Here is a 14,101-nt window from a genome sequence, read left to right as displayed (position 1 = left end):
GAGTGGGTAGCCCTGGTTTCCAAGGAGCCAGCCGCAATCTTGGTTTTGGCCAGCGAATACGCCAGGCACACTGGTCTGGCACAAGATGAAAGTATCATGGCTGCTGCCAGGATACCGGGCATCAACTGCCATGATTTTGCAGTGGTGGTCGCACACCAGCTGCACATTGAGGGAGTGGAATCCCTTGCGGTTTCTGAACATCTCAGGATTGTTTTGTGGCGCCCTCAATGCAATGTGGGTGCAGTCTATTGCGCCCTGAACCCTGGAGAAGACCACAATTCGCACAAATCTGGTCTGCCACTCCAACTGCTTCTCCCTGCTCATCGGGAAGGAAATGTAGTCTCTCCTCTTATAGCGAGCATCTGTCGCTTGACGGATGGAGTGATGCGCGGTGAACTGAGAAGTGTTTGATATGTCTGCTGTAGCAGATTGGAAAAAGCCAGTGGCATAGAAATTGAGTGCTATGGTCACTTTGGTTGCGATGCCCGGAGCTGTCTTCAGCCTTGTCTGAGGCTGGAGATCATAAGAACATAAGAAATAGGAGCAGATGTAGGCCATTTGGCCCCTCAAGCCTGCTCCGCCATTCAATATGTGCATGCTATTGAGGGAGTGCAGCGAAGGTTCACCAGACTGATTCCTAAGATGGCAGGACTGACATATGAAGAAAGACTGGATCGACTAGGCTTATATTCACTGGAATTTGGAAGAATGAGAGGGGATCTCATAGAAACATATAAAATTCTGACGGGATTGGACAGGTTACATGCAGGAAGAATGTTCCTGATGTTGGGAAAGTCCAGAACCAGGGGTCACAGTCTAAGGGTAAGGGGTAAGTCATTTAGGATTGAGATGAGGAGAAACTTCTTCACTCAGAGAATTGTGAACCTGTAGAATTCTCTACCACAGAAAGTTGTTGAGGCCAGTTCGTTAGATATATTCAAAAGGGAGTTAGATGTGGCCCTTACGGCTAAAGGGATCAAGGGGTATAGAGAGAAAGCAGGAATGGGGTACTAAAGTTACAAAAATGATCAGCCATGATCATATTGAATGGTGGTGCAGACTCGAAGGGCCGAATGGCCTACTCCTGCACCCATTTTCTTTGTTTCTATGTTTCTATGGCTGATCAGATCATGGACTCAGCTCCACTTCCCTGCCCGCTCCCCATAACCCTTTACTCCCTTATCGCTCAAAAATCTGTTTATCTCCGCCTTAAATATATTCAATGACCCAGTCTCCATAGCTCTCTGAAGCAGAGAATTCCACAGATTTACAACCCTCTGAGAAGAAATTTCTCCTTATCTCAGTTTTAAATGGGCAGCCCTTTATTCTAAGACTATGGGCTAGAACCTCCACTTTTGTGCTTATCGCCCAAAAATGGCGTTATTTCATTAAAAAAGGGTTTTCAGATCGCCAGCTTCTCACCCATTCTGAAAACACCTAGTTTCCATTTTTGAAAACAGGCATTACCGCAAGCGATATCAAATGGATGGTAGCGTTAAATTTTTTTGACCTTCTGCCGTAAAGTGTGAATGTCCTTAGCAACAGCATGGCAATGCTCGATTCCCGCGATTCAGGAGGTCAAGAGTCATCATGACATGCGCAGAAGAGGAGACAGAGAGAGAGGGAGCTCAGAAGCACGACGGCGATTCACCAGTAGCAAAAAGCCTACTAAGCATCAAGAACATAGTTAGCACCGAGTTTTTTTCCAACAAATAAGATATAACATGAAAAGGATGGAGGAGGCACTGGAGCTGGTAGCCAGGAACACTGGTGGCAGAGGGCTCCCGGTGGTCCCTGAGCGCAGCACTCCACCCCTAGGTTCCGCACCACCACTGCGAACGACAGATGAGAGCAAGGACCAAGATCCTGCTTCTGCATCAGAGAATGTTGCCCCCTCAGCACCCCCGCTCCCGTACCCATGCAACGACCGCATCTGTTTTCATCCCCCCCCAATGAGGCACCGCCTGAGGAGCTCCTCAGCCAGGCGTCGTGAAGCGAAGAAGGGTAGGGGTAGAGGTGGGGAGAAGAAGGGGAGGGGGGAGAGGAAAGTGAGGTGCATGTGCGCAGGTGATCGCTGTGTTATGTCTCCATCTGGATGAATGCAATTTGTTGCAATGTATGGGGGCTGGGAACCATGCTCCTGCTTTGCCTTTCTGTGTTGCTGGACATGTTGAACATGTGATTTATGTCAATGGTAGAAAAAGTGGGGTGTGGACGGGGGTTGGGTATTATTGGCTGTCATACTTATGCTTTCAGACCAATGTTGGTATTAAATTGTTGTTATTGAACATAATCTTGTTAGCTAAATAGTTGGTAGCTGGACCGTTACACACTGGTGATTCCTTACCATGAAAGGGTTAAATACAACTTAACATTAATCAACGTAAACTTTAACTGGCACCAAGGCAATGGGCACCATTGATGTCTGAGCTGCACACACACAGCAGTGTGTCAGCTTTGTCACTCACATCAGCGCTCTTTCAGGCAAATCTTTCAGATATCAGCAAGTCACGTAAGAGTGGGATTTAACAAATGGCAGCCACACCGCTGGAGTTCGTTCCGGTTAGTTCCACTTTTTGTGGGCGGTTTTTTGAGCGAGCGATATTGTGAGCGATATGTGTGCGAGGTGGTGAAATTGACGATGGGCGATCACCATGGCCGCTAGTTTGGTTAATATGCTCTTGATGACAACAAACAGTGGGCGGGCGTTCATATTGAATCTCGGCATTAATTCCGTGCGGAAAGTAACGCTGGCCGATATTATGGGCGTTGATTTCGCCCATTCTGCTGATTCTGCCTCCAAAAAGTGGGCGGGTGGTAATATTTTTTCCTGGCGTTAAGCACATGGGGAAAGTAACGATCAGCGATAAGTCTCCTAAAAATGCCCGTCAGTTTCCATTTTGTGCCAAAATGGGCATTATATGGCCGTTATACATCATTTCAGCGGTAAAATGAGCGTTAAGTTGGTGTTAAGCATACAAAAAAAGTGGAGGTTCTAGCCCATAGTCCCCTAGTTTTAGTTTCCCCTATGAATAGAAATATCCTCTCTGCATCCACCCTGTTGAGCCCCCTCATTATCTTATAAGTTTCAATAAGATCACCTCTCATTCTTCTGAACTCCAACGAATATAGGCCTAACCTACTCAACCTATCTTCATAGGTCAACCCCCTCATCTCCAGAATCAACCTAATGAACCTTCTCTGAACAGCCTCCAATGCAAGTATATCCTTTCTTAAATACAGAGACCAAAACTATACGCAAAAGTCCAGGTGTGGCCTCGGCAATACCCTGTACAGTTGTAACAGGACTTCTCTGCTTTTATACTCTATCCCCCTTGCAATAAAGGCCAACGTTCCATTTGCTTTCCTGATTACTTGCTGTACCTGCTTACTAACTTACTGTGTTTCATGTACAAAGACCCCCGGGTCTCTCTGTACTGCAGCACTTTGCAATTTTTCGCCATTTAAATTATAATTTGTTTTTCTATCATTTCTGCCAAAGTGGCTAACCACACATTTTCCCACATTATATTCCATCTGCTAAATTTTAACCTAATCACTTAGCCTGTCTATATCCCTTTGCAGATTTTTTGTGTCCTCCTCACAATTTGCTTTCCCACCCATCTTTGTATCATCAGCAAACTTGGCTACATTACACTCAGTCCCTTCATCCAAGTTATTAATATAGCTTGTAAATAGTTGAGGACCCAGCACCGATCCCTGCGGCACCCCACTAGTCTCTGTTTGCCAACTGGAAAATTACCCATTTATCCCTGACTCTCTGTTTTCTGTTAGTTAGCCAATCCTCTATCCATGCTAATATATTACCCCCAACCCCGTGAGCTTTTATCTTGCACAGTACCCTCTTATGTGGCGCCTTATCGAATGCCTTCTGGAAATCCAAATACACCACATCCACTGGTTTCCCCCTTATCCACCCTGCTCGTTACATCCTCAAAGAACTCCAGCAAATTTGTCAAACATGATTTCCCTGTCATAAGCTGACTTTGCTTGATTGAATCATGCTTTTCCAAATGTCCCGCGACTGCTTCCTTAATAATGGACTCCAGCACTTTCCCAACGACAGATGTTAGGCTAATTGGTCTATAATTTCCTGCTTTTTGTCTGCGTCTTTTTTTAAATAGGGGCGCTACAATTGCGGTTTTCCAATTTGCTGGGACCACCCCAGAACCCAGGGAATTTTGGTAGATTACAACCAATGCATCCACTATCTCTGCAACCACTTCTCTTAAGACCCTAGGATGTAAGGCATCAGGTCCAGGGGACTTGTCCACCTTTAGTCCCATTATTTTAACTGGTTGCAGGAGCGTGCACAGCTGCCTGATGATGTCCTTCCGGAATTGAAGTCTATGGAGACATTGGTCATCCGTCAGGCCCATGAACGAAAACTGCTGCCTGTAGACCCTTGCACGTGACGGCCCTTACCTGCGTGAGAACACCAGCGGCAGGTCAGGGCCATAAAAGGGTTGGGAGCTGCGGGCCCTGGAACCAGCGTGGCGGCATACCACCTCAGGAAGCAGTGCGAGCTGGGTGCAGGAGAGCGACGTCTTGGAGGAGGACAACTGGATTAGACGTCACCATAACCCAGGTCGGTGATTGGAGCATGGGTAGGTACAACAGGAGCGGCGCGGTTGGGCGCAGGAGCGGCAAGCGATTGCAGAGTGACGTGACCGGGGCCCAGGAGAGGTGTGAGTTCGGGGCCCAGCTGAGGCGAAGGCCCTGGGGCAGCCCACACTGTGATATGTGTGCGCACAAGGTCCGTGCAGCAGAGCTGGTCTCCAGTCGTCTTGGTTAATCCTTGCCACTGGACCAAGACCTAGCTCTGTCAAGCACGTGTGGTGGCTGGTGTGCAACGGCCACCACACGTTAAAAAAAATCCTCGCACAGGCATCTTCCCCCCTTCAACATGTAGTTCGAGACCTGGAATATCAGGTCCTTCATTGAAACACCTGTGAACTCATCCCTTTTTGGTATGGAAGTATGCCATCCTCGATACGAGGGACCACCTAAGAAGAAGAAGCACAATAGGGCCTTCTCCCGCCACATCTGTGGTGGGGTCTCCCTGTGATAGCTGCCTCATTACCTTCTCCCTCATGCTCTTGCTGCTCCTTGCCTTCTGCAGCCTGTTCCTGGCAAGCATCTGCCTCCTATGCACCAGCCTTCTTTCGATTTCACCCACTATCTGGTGCGGGGGGTCAGCATACCTGACCCTCCTCCTGACGGCAGGTCTTTTCTGGGCCATCTCTGTGGGTTGAGGTCTGCCGCCATTTCCATGGCCTTCTGCATGTTGGGCAGCGATGTCTGCTGCGTCCCTTGCCCGCTGCCTCTGGAGCTATTGTAGACAGCGCCGCCTTCTCCTGCTTGTCACCCTGCCGCACACAATGTGCAGGAAGCGTTCCGCTGCCAGCACTGAGCCCATTGTCTCCGCAAGCACAACCTCCACAATGAAGTCTTTGTGTTGTACAGATTGAGGATCCTAACTCACGAGCACTCAATGCCGCTCTGAATAGGGCAACTGACAAACTTGTGAGAAATCCGAAAAATTCTCAGCCAAAAAAATGGAGATGCATGCAACAAGTCTTCAAAGTCTGCTGGCGGTCTTGAGTTGGCAATGTGCACAGACCCACAAAACTGTCGGGGGTACCAACAGGCGGCCAGAAGACTTTTTGATCTGACTTTTCCTTCCGGGGCGGAGCCACTGCGGTGCACGCTCTGATGATGTTAACGACGCATCTGCAAGAGCAGGGCGGAAGTAGGTGGAGCGGGGTGGATCCTTATACCACAGCAAAAAGCCCTGAGGTCAATTCCGCAAACGTCGGCCAGTCCGCCGCAAGTCTGCGGCTATTCCACACCGTGGCCGCCGCTTTCAGGCAGCCAAAGGCCTTATCGGAAAGCCGAATTTCGGTCCCATAAGATTTTGAGGGGGATTGACAGGGTACATTTTGAGAGGTTATTTCCTCTGGCTGGAAAGTCTAGAATTTGGGGGCATAGTCTCAGGATAAGGGGTCGGCCATTTAAGACCGAGGTGAGGAGGAATTTCTTCACTCAGAGGATTGTGAACCTTTGGAATTCTCTACCCCCTAGGGCTGTGGAAGCTGAGTCGTTGAATACATTCAAGGCTGAGATATATAGATTTTAGACTCTAGGGGAATCGAGGGATATGGAGCTCGGGCGGGAAAGTGAAGTTTAGATCAAAGATCAGCCATGATCTTATTGAATGGCGCAGCAGGCTCGAAGGATCGTATGGCCTACTCCTGCTTCTAATTCTTATGTTCATATGTTCACCTTGGTCTGAAAGTCTGAGCATCTGTTTGCAGTTCATTGGCTGTTATCTCCACCTGAGGAGAAAGGTCCGCTGTCCAACATTGGCACAACGAAATTGCGTGTAAAAAAAAAAGTGACGTTTGTATGTGCAGCCCTTTAAACTATACCACACAGAGGGTGCAGGAATTCCCAACTTGTGCCATGCACCAATTGTCCTCATTGAGCAATTACAGGTTATGTATGGTGCAGAATTTAACCATGATGTCTGGAAGAATATGCTAACAATTACTGGGGTTCCCCCTTATTTCTGGTGAAGAAATGGAAAGGTTATTTTGGATTATATGTTAACAATAAATCTGATGTTATATTTTATTAATTCCCTTTTCCCTTCCCAGTGATTCATTTTTCTTCTCCTACGTGCACACTGGCTCTCTTCCATCCTTCTTCCTCCCCATTTCATTTTGGTAATGTTCTCCTCTTTCCCCTGTTCTTCCTTTTATCAGTTCATGGAGTCAGTCATAGTGATTTGTCCCTCACCACTGCTCCTGGCTCCTACCTGATGCTGCTGCTCTGGTGAATTGAACATTGATGCATGCTATGGATGGGAGTTCCCATATTGCAAAACAGGTTCCATAGAAAACAACAGAAACTACAATTTGAGACTACCTTAAGAGTTGATCTAAAGCCAGTGGACGTTAGAAAATCAGACTATTAGCTGGATTGTAAAGAATTAAAGTACTTGTCTTCCCTTTTAAAATTTCTCATTAAAATTTCTCATTAAAACACCCATCTACCATTACCCTTTGCTTCCTGCCTCTGAGCCAATTTTGGATCTAACATGTAACTTTGGTTTGGATCTGATGGGCTTTTTCCTTTGTGACGAGTCTGCCATGCGGGACCTTATCAAAAGCCTTGCTAAAATCCATATAGACTATATCAAACACACTACCCTCATCGACCCTTCTTGTTACCTCCTCAAAAAATTCAGTCAAGTTAGTCAGATACGACCTTCCCTTAACAAATCCATGCTGACTGTCCTTCTAAATGAAGATTTATCCAATAATTTATCCAATAATTTTCCCACCACCAAGGTTAGGCTGACTGGCCTGTAATTACTCGGTCTATCCTTTTCTCCCTTTTTAAACAACAGTAAAATGTTAGTGGTCCTCCAGTCCTCTGGCATCACACCTGTAGCTAGAGAGGATTGGAAAATGATGGTCAGAGCCTCTGCTATTTCCTCTCTTGTTTCTCTTAACAGCCTGGGATATATTTCATCCAAACCTGGAGATTTATCCACTTTCAAAGATGCTAAACCCCTTAATACTTCCTCTCTCACTATATTTATTTCATCTAATATTTCACACTTCTCCCTGATTGCAATGTCTGCATCGCCCCTCTCTTTTGTGAAAACTGACACAAAGTATTCATTAAGAACCATACATATGTCTTCTGCCTCCACACACAATTCTCAAAGAAAGATATTCTGTGGGTGCTTTTGACAATGAATTTTACAATTTATCCTGGAAACCTAGTTTGATTGGTTTACTTTATTGTCTAAGTCTCCTTTCTTCTCTGTCTGTTGGCCCATTGTTTTAGAATGGACCCACACAGGAGCAGCCAGGGACATCATGGAGCAGTTTAGCAGCAAGAGAGGCTGACCTTGTGTGACTTCTAGTGGATAGAATAATTCAGATTTGGAGGAAAGAAAGGCCAAACAGATTTCAGTAAATTCGCCCTATTCAGGCCTGCTCAGATTAACATTGCTTTTTCAGGACTCAGCGGTAAAACTCTCATGGTAAATTTTCTGTTGTCTAATTGAATTCCGTCCAGAAGCGCGCTGCCTGCCATATTGGAAGAGGAGATTGTGCTGGCAGCAGATGTGCTTGCCGGCAACGACCTAAGCTCCAAATAATTATGTAAATTAAGGTCTCTGGCTTCCATTTTCGATTGCTCCAGTGGTTCTCTCGCTATATGTTGACCTTGTGTTCTGTTACTTTGTAATATGTACCCATCCTTGTAACCTTTCACAATTTTAATAATTCTGGCATAACTTTTTAACTTTCAGAAAGTAATAAACCTACAGATTATGTTTGAGTTGACAAGGCTTGATGTCATTGAAAGTGTAACTGTCCAGCACAACACCAAGTCATGTATCTACTTCAAACTGACTCTTCCTGTCGATGTGGTGATACTTGCTAATCCAGATGACCCATGGGGAAAGTATGTATTGTCTTAAATATTAAATGGTTTCGGAATTCATTTAGTATGTTAACAGTGCAATAATGTAGTATATAGTCAATAATACTTTGTTGGTAAAACAGTTTTTAGCATGTTGACTCCACGATCTCTTAAGTTAAATGTTTTCACCGGACATTCAAGTATGTTGTCCAAATTTGTTTGGTTTCATTCTGAGACACTTGCTGCATACTTTGTGCCAATGGCCTGTCTTCCCTGGAGGCACAAGATTACCATTTATTTTATATTCTTTGACATTGACCCAAGTACTTTTATATAGAAATTTTGCATCAGCTCTTATATACTGTTGACAAACTCCTAAAGCGACGTTTTTCAAAATTTTCTACGTTGAGGCTGAATAATGGCATTCTCTCAAAGACCCTCAGCAAATAGTGACACATATAGAGTCTAGAGTCTCCCTCGCTGAACTTTGGAAAGCACAGTCCGTTATCCAAAAAAACACAGGCCAGATTTTTTTACTTTGAAGAGAGTGCGAGTTTGCGAGCTGGTGGGCAGTTAAAAGTACTGAAAGTGACAGCGTGTGGGAAGCCAGTTTCAACCCAACGGCTTCCGCCTTTAACTTGGGTGCATTAGTCAGCGCACCAGAGAACCGCTTGGGAGAGGCGGCTGAGCTAATTAAATTAGTCTTCTTTCACCATCATCCCTCCCATGGCCCACCCACATAACTCTGCTGGCAAGGAGCTGGAGAGCATGGGGTGATGAACGGCCAACTCTAGGTTTCTATCCATCTTAGATGTGGCTGCAATGAGAGTCTGCAAGCTGTTGTTCACAGCAAGTATGCACTCATTTGACTGGCACATTTGATGCTCCATGCAGGATGCCACCGTTTCCATGGAAGAACACATTGTAGCCATCACCTGCGATAGCGTGCTGCTCATGTTGGAGATGTATTCCCCGGTCTGGATTTTCGGCTTTGATGTTTTTGGGGCGATAATGGTGGCAGGGTGGGAGAGTTAGCACCCGTTGATCTGCAGTGCCTCCTCGTCTGCTGCAGTCAGTGGTGTTGTTGCTGGTGGGCCAACTCCGGTTCTCTGCCTCTCCCATGTGTTCTGTGCTCTCTTCTTCTGCAAGGAGGGAAACAAGAGACCTTTGAGTGAGAGTCATAGAATGAGCGTAAAGGATGGATGGGCATCATCTGTAGAATGACTGAGGGAATGGTGTGACATTGCCGAATGGCCTCCTTCTGTGGCATTAGATTCTATGATTGCATTAGTGTCAGTGGTAGATAGTCAGATGGGGATGTGACTAGGTAGAGAGGGATGGGTGCACCTGCAAGGTAGGTTGGTGTGAGGAGTGATGTGCAGGGAAGCCAGACTGAGGGGCTTTAGTGACACGCGGATCAGGATGTAGGGTAATGTGGTGTTGTACTCACCTTTCTTGCCCTCATGAAGTTAATATAGCACTTCCTGCACTAAATCCACGACCTGGGTACCACACTCCTGCTGCTCACTTCTTCCGGGATCTCCAGCCATGCCCTCTTAGTCTCGACAGTTTGCCTCGTCCCCCCATCACCAGAGAAGAGAACCTCCCTGGGGGCCCTGACTCCTTGGAGCATAATTTCCAGGACAGCATCACTGAATCTCGGGGCAGCTTTTTGGCACTGAGCCTGCATTTTCGATTATCAATCAGTCTAAATTTATATACAGGTTGAACATCCCTTATCCGGCACCCTCAGGACCTGGCCTGTGCCGAATAAGGGATTTTGCCGGATAAATGGAGGTCAGCCCGAGGACAGGTGGCGGGGGGGTGGGGGCACGGGGGGAGATGGCCTGAGGTCGGGGAGGGGGGAAGGAGGTCGGTGCCCCGGGCGGGCCCGAAGTGTCGGTGGGCCCCAGCGGGCCAAGTGTTAGCGCGGCCCCAAAGTCAGGGAGGAGGTTGGCCACATTTTACGCATGCGCCCTCGGCCACCAGAATCATCAAGGGGTGGTGCCGGATAAAGGAATCCCAGATAAGGGAGGTCCGACTTGTAACAACAATCAACTTACTCCTTACCCAATCAACTCTCTTCTCCAAGAACCTCACTTGCACCCCCACCAACTTTCAGCTGTCATCTGTGGATTACTCCTTTTAAATGGCTGAGCTGAAGTCGAGTCATCCATGACATCATCAGACCCGCTCCAGTTAATTCGCCGGGAAACCCAGAAGTCTGATTCAATTGTTTCAACGTCCGGTTTTCTGATGCGATCCACACCCCTGCCCCTGCCTCCCCTCCGTCCCGCCCCCCACCCCATCCCACGCCCATCCCGATGGCATTGTAAAAATTCAGCCCACAGTGCTATCATAGAAATTTTTTTTTAATATTATTAGTACATGGCAACAATAATAACATTCTAGTAAGTCAGAAGAATACAGAATTCTTATGGAGATTTAGTATTCCCAGCCCCAGCTGAACAGAAGTTCAGTAATCATATGGGTCTTCCAAGATTCCCTTGCACACTTACTAGGATCCACAGAACCCAGTTTCTGTCTTAAAGAAACACGCTAGTACTGAGCAAAAGTACAGCTTATTTGTTATATCCCAGTATTATATTCAAACTCTTCCACTAAAGTTACATTTTACCAATCCTGTGAGCATTTGCATTATAAAATATTAAATGTTTACAAAGAACAAAGTAGAAAAGTCACCCAGTCTGGATGAGATGCATCATAGGTTGCTGAGGGACGCAAGGGTGGAAATTGCAGATGCTTTGGTCACAATCTTCCAATCCTCCTCAGATATGGGAACGGTACCAGAGGACTGGAGGATGGCAAATCCTATACCCCTGTTCAAAAAGGGGGAGAGGGATAAACCCAGTAACCACAGGCCAGTCAGCCTGACGCCGGTGGTGGGAAGTTTTTTGTAGACAATAATCCAGGACATAATTAAGTGGCACTGGGAAAAATGAGTTCATAAATGAAAGCCAGCACAGATTTGTTAAAGGCAAATCATGTTTTATTAACTTGATTGAGTTCTTTGATGAAGAAATGGAGAGGGTTGATCAGGGCAGTGTGGTTGATGTTGTGTACATGGAGTTTCAAAAGGTGTTTGATAAAGTACCACATAATAGACTTGTTAGCAAAACTGAAGCCCATGGGATTAAAGGGACAGTGGCTGGTTGAATACGAAAATGGCTAAGGTACAAAGCAGATAGTAGTGGTGAACAATTACCTTTCAGACTGGAGGCAAGTGTGTGGTGGTGTCTGCGAGGGGTCGATTTTGGGACATCTACTCTTTTTGATATATATTAATGACCTGGACTTGGTACACAGGGGTTAATTTAAAAGTTTGCAGATGACATGAGACTTGGAAATGTAGTAAACAGTGAGGAGGATAGTAACAGACTTCAAGAGGACATAGACAGACTGGTAAAATGGGCAGACACATGGCAGATGAAATTTAACAGTGAAATGTGAAGTGATTCATTTTGGTAGGAAGAATCAAGAGAGGCAATATAAACTAAAAGGTACAATTTTAAAGGGGGTGCAGGAACAGAGCGCTCTGGGGATGTATGTACACAAGTCTTGAAAGTGGTAGGACAACCTAACCCTAACCCTAACCCTAACCCTATCTTTGGTTAACAAAAAGCCATCAATCTCAGATTTAAAATTAACAATTGATCTAGCATTATTGCCATTTGCGGAAGAGAGTTCCAAACTTCTACCACCCTTTGTGTGAAGAAATGTTTCCTAATTTCACTCCTGAAAGGCCTGGTTCTAATTTTTAAACTATGCCCCCTAGTCCTAGACTTCCCAACCATCAGAAATATTCTCTCTTTACCTTATCTGTTCTCCTTAATATCTTGAAAACTTCGATCAGATCACTCCTTAACTGTCTAAATTCTAGGGAATACAACTCTAGTTTGTATAATCTCTCCTCGTAATTTAACCCTTGGAGTCCGGATATCATTCTGGTAAGCCTACGCTGCAGTCCCTCCAAGGCCAATATATCCTTCCTAAGGTGTGCTGCCCAGAACTGCTCTCAGTACTCCAAGTTTGGTCTAGCCAGGGCTGTTTATAGCTGCAGCATAACTTCTACCCCCTTGTATTCTAGTCCTCTAGATATAATGGGCAGCATTCCATTAGCCTTTTTGATTATTTTCTGTACCTGTTCATGACATTTTAAAATCATGTACTGTTTTGATAAAGTAATTAAAGAAACACTGGCAGAAGGGACAGTAACCAGAGGACACAGATTTAAGGTAATTGGCAAAAGAACTCGAGACGATATGAGGAAAAATATTGTATGCAGTGAATTATGATCTGCAATGCACTACCTGAAAGGGTGATGCAAGCAGATTTAATAATAACTTTCAAATGGGAATTGGATAAATACTCGCAGGGGGAAACATTTTCAGGGCTATGGGGAAATAGCTCTTTCCAAGAGCCGACATAGGCATAATGGCCGAATGACCTCCTTCTGTGCGGTATAATTCGATGATTGTATGAAAGTCAAGATTTGGAAGACTGAAATGATTGAATTATAAATGTCACTAATTCAATCTCTGGTGTGAAAAATCACGTTCAGATCAGCAAACCAAGTACCATCTAGCCATCGCAATTCCAAGCATTAATAGTTGTATTTACAGTGCAACATGCCGGCTTTACAAATGGAATCTAAAGCAAGTCTTGACATTGGCCCAAAGGCTGTAGGTTGTGCTTTAATGTTATTTGAACAGCTATTTAAACATAATAGCCCGGAAGTTGTGGTTGGGATGAAGGCGAACTTGCAGTGTTTGCCATCATTCCGCCTTTGAAACTGACCGCAGCTTCGGGATTTGGTGCATGCGCTTGCGGAAATTCTGAAGTTGCGGTATGTAATTGACAGCTCCAAAACAGACTGCACTGTGCCACCCCTCAACAGAGACAGAAATCTTTGAAACCGATCCCTTCCCAAATCATTGAAACTGACAAAATCTTTGGCTGTTCTGCAGATAAATGCGCTATTAAATTCCCCACTAAAAGTTAGACCCAAAGGGTTTAGGTGTACCTGTGGTTTTAACAGCTTCATTACTGCTGAACAAATGTTAAGGGTCTGGAAAACAAATTTAAATTTTCTGCTGTGTGATATTTGTCCATTTTAATAAAAATGAATTTTTTTAAGAATATTTCATGAAAACCTTTTTTACACTTTTTAAAGGTTTAACCATCTTTATTTCATGTTTACATTTTCCCCAAGTGCGAGCCGCAATCTTTCTATTGCTCTCTCTAACTATTTTAAAAAGTTAGAATTTTAAGAACTTACTCACTTCCTTGTTTGCTGTGGTGTGCGAATTCTGCCTTTTTGATTGGCTGCTTCGGCAGCCTGTTGATGTCATAGCAGTTCACACAAGGAGATCCCCACTGTTAGCTCAAATGTACCCTTCCAAGAATCACTCGTCACTCAGGGTCGGTCCATACATCAAAACCGTTTATTACGCCGGCGGGGAGATGAAGCAACTGGTGGGTCCAGATACCTCTCTCTGCCAAACAAAGGGTTTCATGGATTTTTATATGTTTTACAACAGTTTACTACAGTTACATCAGCCCATTTCGGCCGGTCACTATCCAATCATATTGATTATAGATTACATATAGATTCAAA

The 14,101-nt window shown here is 45.2% G+C and overlaps 1 protein-coding gene across 1 annotated transcript in view; it reads left to right on the top strand.

The window, feature by feature from the left end:
* LOC139263234 (ufm1-specific protease 2-like) overlaps positions 1-14,101 on the top strand; it is a 237,647-nt gene that overhangs the window by 67,269 nt on the left and 156,277 nt on the right. The window contains exon 5 of the mRNA XM_070878994.1: positions 8,351-8,505. Within this exon, the coding sequence (XP_070735095.1) occupies positions 8,351-8,505 (155 nt within the window). The remainder of the gene's footprint in view (positions 1-8,350; positions 8,506-14,101) is intronic.

Source organism: Pristiophorus japonicus, chromosome 1 (genome assembly GCF_044704955.1).
Source record: "Pristiophorus japonicus isolate sPriJap1 chromosome 1, sPriJap1.hap1, whole genome shotgun sequence".
NCBI classification, from domain to species: domain Eukaryota; kingdom Metazoa; phylum Chordata; class Chondrichthyes; family Pristiophoridae; genus Pristiophorus; species Pristiophorus japonicus.
The sequence above is the reverse complement of the archived record's forward strand: the minus strand, read 5'-3'. Positions and strand labels throughout refer to the sequence as shown.